The following is a 7629-nucleotide window of genomic DNA, read 5'->3' on the forward strand; positions in this document are numbered from 1 at the left end:
CAATCCAGTGATTGATATCCTGATCATCGATCCACGCAGTTGGGATCGATGACATGCATCAACCAAGTCAGCGAGCCTGACCCCCCGATCCCGTTAGTCGCCTTTTACGACAAGCATAGTCGCCTTTTACGACAAGCATAGTCGCCTTTTACGGCAAGCATGCCTTTGGGTTGCTGCAGACCGATTCTACCCCGGAATCTTCACGGTCAAGTTGCAGGAGTATGGCAGGACACCCGGTGTTATCACAGATTTTCAGTTATCCATTCATTTGGCGTTTGCACTTTAACGCCCAATGGAATGTGTTCCGGTGGATAATCAAGACTGGTTATTCTCTGGAATTGACGTTTTAAAATTAAACAACCAAACAAGAAACGCAATCATGTATTTTTCAAATCTTAAGATCTGATATTCCTATCTATTTATTCTTCATTCGGCGAAACCGCATATCAGTGGTTCATATTGGGAAAGGGAGGTCACACACAATTTTAAACGGGAGCTATCTCCGTTGTTTTCGTATTTGCGAGGAATGGAGTCACGCTGTACGTTGTTGGTCCAGCTATTAAATGCCCAGCTTATCCCTAAGGTAAAATGTATTCTTAATTAAATGTTTGAATGCATTATATATTTATGTTTCCATCCGTACATCTTCTAAGATTGGTTTAGTGCTGATAACCATTTTCTAAAATGTGGGCCCACATCTTTCCCGTCATATATGGTGATCGAAACAAGTGGGCCCACATTTGTATTTCGCCTTGCTTCGTTAGGTTGTTTCGTTAGTTCTGATAATCAATTCCTAAATGTGGGCAGACGTTCTTCCGTCATATTGATTGCAACAGGAGGGACCACATTTATTAATCGCGAAATTCTACTTAAATATTGATAATCATTTTCTCAAATGTGGGCCCACATTGTTCCAGTCATATATGGTGATCGAAACAAGTGGGCCCATATTTGTATATCGCCTAGTGGGTTGACGTTCTTCCGTCATAGTGATTGCAACAGGAGGGACCACATTAAAAAATCGCTAAGCTTCATTAGCTTGGCTTACTTATAACCATTTTCTAAAATGTGGGCCCACATTGTTCCCGTCTTATAGTAATCGAAACAGGTGGGCCCACATTTGTAAATCGCTGGGTTTCATTGGGTTGACGAAGTCATTTAGGCTAGTGGGCTCACATTTGCCATTACTTTGCATGGGTATGTGACATTATATATTATTCATATTTTGTAATATTGATGGGAAATATCTTTATAAATCATTTCGTGTGACGTTAATTGCACGAAAGTCACAAACATCTTTGAAGTTTGAATAACGTCATCATAGCTGACCACACTAGTTTTCAAAAATAGCTACAAAGCAAGAAACTTAAATCTACTTCAAATTACCACTCATTCTACCTTTTCCAGTATAACACATCAATCTAATCATAAGTGTTGGTGGCGATATAAGCCTGAAAATATGTCTACACTTGAATTGACCTCGGACATGATACAAGCCTCAAACTTTTCCGAGAACTTGTTCCATTAAAGGAATAACTCATGAATATTAATAACCCCACGACCTAGTTTCTCGATGTTCGTAGAAGTGAGTTCTGCTGTATTGCCATCGCATGTGTACATTTTAATCCAATCATAAGTCATAATACTTATTTTAAATAGACAAAATAGCAGTTCGTAATGCGGGTTTGTTTACGTAGTACATATTCTCAACAACAAGTGCGTTTAGTTTCGAATGTGGGCCCACCTCAAACTTTCGATTAGGCAAACGGAGTTAGCTCCCTTCTCGAACCACCGATAATGCGGTTTCGCCCTTCATTCTATAAAAACCCTCATACATTTCAATGATTTTTTTATGATCATTCCCTCCAATTTTGGACTGACATGACGAATGCACCAAACCATACAAGTTTTTAAGGTAACTGTTCGTGTAAAATAATTTCAGTCTTTATTCATCGCGGAAGATAATAACACTTCATCTTCTAGGTGGATGACCACTTCTGTTTCAATAGGCAGGGGCTGTGCTACACGCTGCCAGTGCCTCATTAGCGAACAAAGTATATTCTTGGAGCAAACAATATGTGAGTGAGTGAGTTGGGTTTAACGACGCTTTTAACAGTATTACAGTTATATCGCGGCGTGTCAGGTTAATGTTAGAGGAAAGCCCGAAGTGATGCAGGTCTCAGACGTTTACCGCGTCGGTGAAAGCCACGAGCACGGGTATGGTGCTGACAAACCTAGAAATATAATCGGGGTGAACCGGGATTCGAACCCACAATCATAGGTTTCTGGCGTGTCAAAGGGACGCAACTCTGCACAGCGAATCGCTACGCCTTAGACGACTGGGCCACCCGTGCCCCCGCTTTTAATCGATGTTGCTTTTACACAGACTACTCAAAACACTTGACGCTACTTCACTAAGTACACTACCGGGCAGAAGAACGTATTCACCCATCATTCATGGTGGCTTAAAAAAAAGAAGGGTTATTCGATGGTGATGTATTTGATACCGGTATCATAGTTGTGTTTTGGACCTTACGTTTGCAGAGTTTCGGTGACTAGTTTCAGACAATTGATTATGTTTGGATAATGAGTGAGTGAGTGAGTATGGGTTTACGCCGCTTTTAGCAATATTCCAGCAATATCACGGCGGGGGACACCAGAAATGGGCTTCACACATTGTACCCATGTCGGGAATCGAGCCCGGGTCTTCGGCGTGACGAGCGAACGCTTTATCCTCTAGGCTACCCGACCGCCCCATGTTTGGATAACGTTTGTATTGTTTAGGTCCAATCAAACTTATGCTTTCTGTTGCCCGACAGTTTATCTTCGCTAACAACAAAATGTTTGTGTTTAATTGTTTAATTCTCATAATTTAATTTAATTCACGATAAAATAGAGATAAAGATCCTTAGTTGTTTAACTTAGATTTTGCTTCTGTGTAAAATTAACGGCGGTAAATTTTACATTTGAAACCTCTAATGCTCAACGTTCGGTTCCAAATTCAATTAAGCGCACTCAAATTTTTTCTCCTAAGTATTCACAACCTATCTTAGGTTAGGTCGGAAGGTTCAAAACACATCCCTTTATCAAACCACTTCCCAATGTCCATGTAGAATGTTCCGTTACTTTCAACATCCCACAACCGGTTACAAATGTCACACATTGGCACCATATCGTTATGATAGGTCATATATTTTATGATCCCATTTTTAACTATGGGCCACTCCTCCCAAACAGCATGATACTGGTTCTTCTTGCGTAGAATATTGACATAGTCTCTTTCATTGTGAGCCAGCTCGTTCAACAACTGGGCAAGACGCCGTGGTGATACGAAGTCAGCTGTATTGATGAAGGTTCCTGAGGGAGCAACGGCGCTGTAGTCGCCCCCACCCCTGGCCACTACGACCATATCAGAGTTGAAGTAACGGAAAAACTTTTCAGTTATGTAGTCTTTACAAAACGCATTTTCAAAGGCTAAGTAGAATTTGTAATTTTTCGAAAGATGTTCCAGACACAATTCGTCATCAGATCTTGGACATCTGTGGTCGCCACATTTGCCGAATATATCAACTTGGACATAGCGACTCAATTCCCGAACATATTCCATTCTTTTGCTTATAGTTCGGCAGTTGCTTACCATCCATGCGATTGTTCCTTTCTTCGAAGCCCAGATTTGTGAATAGTTTCTTATTGGTGGATGTTCTTCTGTAAGAAATGTTCCATTCTTCCTTTGGAAGATTCCGTACGGGACTTTGAAATCGGCGTCATTCCTATAGTCCATCGTCCAGTTAAATTTGGAGCTCCAGGCTTCGTTGTACAAATACGTATTTTTATTCACCCACCGTGGAGACTCATGATTATGTAATATCCACACTTGATTCGCAAGCTTCACTGGTGGCATCTGATCTAGGAGCTGTGCAGTAAACACAAGAGCATCACTCTGGTTGTAGAAGTATCTGTTTGTTGTAACCCGACATCTGGATTCTGGGCATCCGCGCAAGGGGTGTAATCTCGACAATCTTGGATGATACCTGGTTGGGGAATACCACAGTATGACCTTCGTGTCTCTAGTCACAAGGTCAGTCGCTGGTTCAATGTCCCCTCTTCTCAGGAGCACTTCGAGACTTTTGTTTTCACCACTCTGAATATCTATGTCCGGCATACGTCGGTAAACATGTTGAAAGGTTTTGATAGGAACGTATTCACCAATGCTTCGAGTTTTGTCGTTAAATGTGTTTTTTGTTTTTGAAGCAGGTGAGTTGATGTAGAATGAACTAAAGGATGCTGGGTCAGTCAAAGGAAGCGAGAATTGTTTGAGGTGCAACAGTCTGTTCAAGTGGAACGAGTCTCTTTCATTCATAAGCGTATAGTTCATTGAATCAAAGAGCTTTCGTTTTGAAACAAGGAAAACCCCAATTTTGGTTAATCTTAAAACGATGTAGACAGCGGCAATGAGACAAAACACTTTGAAAAGACTGGATTTTTTCAAAAGCCGATTCAATCTGAAATGACCAATAAAATAAAATTGTATTGTTACGGCGAACATATATCTTTGAATTTCGGATCTTCATTCAGCTTAAGGGGCGGTCGGGTAACTTAGTGGTTAAAGCGTTCGCTCGTCACGCCGAAGACCTGGGTTCGATTCCCGACATAGGTACAATGTGTGAAGCCCATTTCTGGTGTCCCCCGCCGTGATATTGCTGGAATATTGCTAAAAGCGGCGTAAAACCATACTCACTCACTCACTCATTCAGCTTAAGCAACCCATGCTTGTCGCAAGAGGCCACCAACGGGATGGGTGACGTGGTTGGTGCATGTCAGTGTATCCCAAATGTGTAGATGGATGTTCATGATGTCAATCTCTGGATTGCCAGGTCCAGACTTGTTATTTATAGACCGCAGTCATTTCGCTATGTTATTTCTGAGTGTGACGTTAAACAACAAACAAACAATGACGAAACAGAAAGAAAACCTCTTTTGACATCCCATCAAATAATTAAACACAACGACTACACACGTTGTGGGGATTCCGCGTTAGCATATTAGAATAGATCCCCAGCGAGCTATGGTGATCGACAGAGGCAACATTTTTTTATGGATCGGGTAGTCAGACTCGGTGTCTTGGTTAATACCGTTCCATCCCTCCCATAATAACAAGCGGTGGTTTGTCTCGTGCTGAGTGCCGCTTTATCATATTTATGTGGCATTGAACAAGAAAATAACAGACGGCTGCATGTTATCGATTCTGGCTCAGGGAAAATAGTGATCGATAATAGGAGCAACGTCCAACGCCAGACCGCGCCTGACCTATAAACTTGCCACGTACGACGAGTACAACAAGGTTGCTGGTCGGCATATGGTCTTATTCGAAGCTACAACGTTGGCGTACTATTTAAAGACAGTGTTGTTTAGCACTGTAAATAATTCGAATGTGGACAAGACAAACAATCACATTTGTGAGCGAGGGAATGATCTTAAAAAAACAGTCCACTGTTGTTAGAGCCTTGACGACGCAAACCATGTAATGGAAACATGTTCAGCGTCCCATGCGATGAGGGCGCGATGACACGCCATCAGCCATGTTATTGCCTGACTGCAGGGGACAAGATGACACGCCATCAGCCATGTTATTGCCTTACAGCAGGGGCAAGATGACACGTCATCAGCCATGTTATTGCCTTACAGCAGGGGACACGATGATACGTCATCAGCCATGTTATTGCCTGATAGCAGGGGACAAGATGACACGCCATCAGCCATGTTATTGTCTGACAGCAGGGGACAAGATAGCACTGCCATCAACCATGTTATTGCCTGACACCACGCGGCAAGATGACACTGCCATCAGCCATGTTATTGCCTGACAGCAGGGGACAAGTTGACACGCCATCAGCCATGTTATTGCCTTACAGCAGAGGCAAGATGACACGCCATCAGCCATGTTATTGTCTGACAGCAGGGGACAAGATAGCACTGCCATCAACCATGTTATTGCCTGACACCACGCGGCAAGATGACACTGCCATCAGCCATGTTATTGCCTGACTGCAGGCGGCAAGATGACACGCCATCAGCCAAGTTATTGCAGACAGCAGGGTCCATTTTTGACGCCTGTCACGACCAGCAATGGGCTTAATTGGGATTTTTCTAATCCCGGGGATGTATGTAAGAGGAGACTTTACCGGACTGTCAACCAGTTGAATAAAAAATATATCCTCGAAATCATTATAATAGAATTAGCAAATCATAAAATGGCAGACAATCCCTTACCGTATTTTGTCCATTTCTGAAATGTTCCGAAGATTTTTCCTAGCATCACTTTCACAGCATGTTATAACTACAGAGAACAGCTGATGAACGGCTGATTAACCCAACACCATTCAAACACGTTTATTTGTTCAATTGGTTCAAACTTCGAAGTGTTTCAGCTGCATGGTGACGCCCAGACTGTTTACTGATTTACATAGTGAGCATCGATCCACGCCACTGGTGTCCGGTGACATGCCACCAACCACTTCACGTTGCCTGACAATCAGTCCTCTTTAGTCAGCAAAGTTGCGTCCCTTTGGCGTGCCAGTATCCCGTGATCGAACCCCAGATTCACCTCGATCATGCACCTTGTTACCACCATACCCGTGCTAGAGGGGTGTCACCAAAAAGGAAGTCCTTCATCACTTCGAGCTTTCCTCCCACGCCAAGCTGGCGCACATTTAAATACTGTCTGTCAACCAGAGCTTCTCCAATCAGGATTTCATCGATTTCAAACATATGTCTAACAAGAAAACGTGCAACTAATTTCTTATTTCAGCAATACAAGCTGGCTTCAGGAAAGGTTACAGTAATGTTGGCCACATTCTTGTACTCTATGGTTTAATAGATATTTTAAGGGCGAGGAAAAAGAAATTGTACTGTGCATTTGTGGATTTTCAAGAGGCTTTTGACAACGTTTGTCGAAAATGATTATGGCAAAAGTTCATATCATATAGTATGTGTGGAAGAATATTTAATCTTATTCACAATATGTATTCAAATATTAGATCTTGTGTTGTTCATGATGGGGATATATCAGGATATTTTACTTGTAGCAAGGGTGTTCGGCAAGGTGAACATTTGTCACCATTACCGTTTGCAGTATATTTAAATGATCTTGAAACCTTTTTGATTGTCACAACTGTAAATGTGTGTCCCTTGAAAAGTCTTTTGCAACTAATGTTATTACTGACGCAGACGATACTGTAATATTGTGGAAAACCCTTTTGACTTACAAAATAGTCTGAATGTCATATCAAATCACTAATATGGTCGTGAAGAATGGAAATTGAAGGTGAATCTGAATAAAACAAAGATAGTAATCTTTGGTTCTGGCACTTCTAAAAAACGTAAATTCGACTTTAAATTTGAAAATAAAATAATCGAAATTACAGATTGCTGCCTATATTTGGGAATTACTTTTTATACAAACCATTTAGAGGCTAAGAGAACAATCTTTAAAAGCCTCATTTGCATTATTATCCAAAGCCAGAAATGCATGTCTTCCAATAGAGTGTTTATGAATAGCTTTGACCATATGATAGCACCTATAGCAATGTATGGTTGTGAAGACACGGGTTTCAGTGACATCACTTGCGT

At 41.6% G+C, this 7629-nt stretch overlaps 1 protein-coding gene across 1 annotated transcript; it reads right to left on the reverse strand.

Annotated features, from left to right (window-relative positions):
• Positions 1-2956: 2956 nt before the first annotated feature.
• On the reverse strand, positions 2957-6303 carry LOC139458998 (alpha-(1,3)-fucosyltransferase 7-like). The gene is made up of 2 exons (XM_071240439.1): positions 6271-6303; positions 2957-4502 (listed from the first exon to the last, which is right to left on the reverse strand). Exons 1-2 carry the CDS (start codon positions 6282-6284, stop codon positions 3050-3052), a joined length of 1467 nt encoding a protein of 488 aa, XP_071096540.1. The 5' UTR covers positions 6285-6303; the 3' UTR covers positions 2957-3049.
• Between the last annotated feature and the right edge of the window lie 1326 nt (positions 6304-7629).

The sequence above is a fragment of the Haliotis cracherodii genome, unplaced genomic scaffold (genome assembly GCF_022045235.1).
Source record: "Haliotis cracherodii isolate W230 unplaced genomic scaffold, xgHalCrac1.p SCAF_13, whole genome shotgun sequence".
Classification (NCBI taxonomy): domain Eukaryota; kingdom Metazoa; phylum Mollusca; class Gastropoda; order Lepetellida; family Haliotidae; genus Haliotis; species Haliotis cracherodii.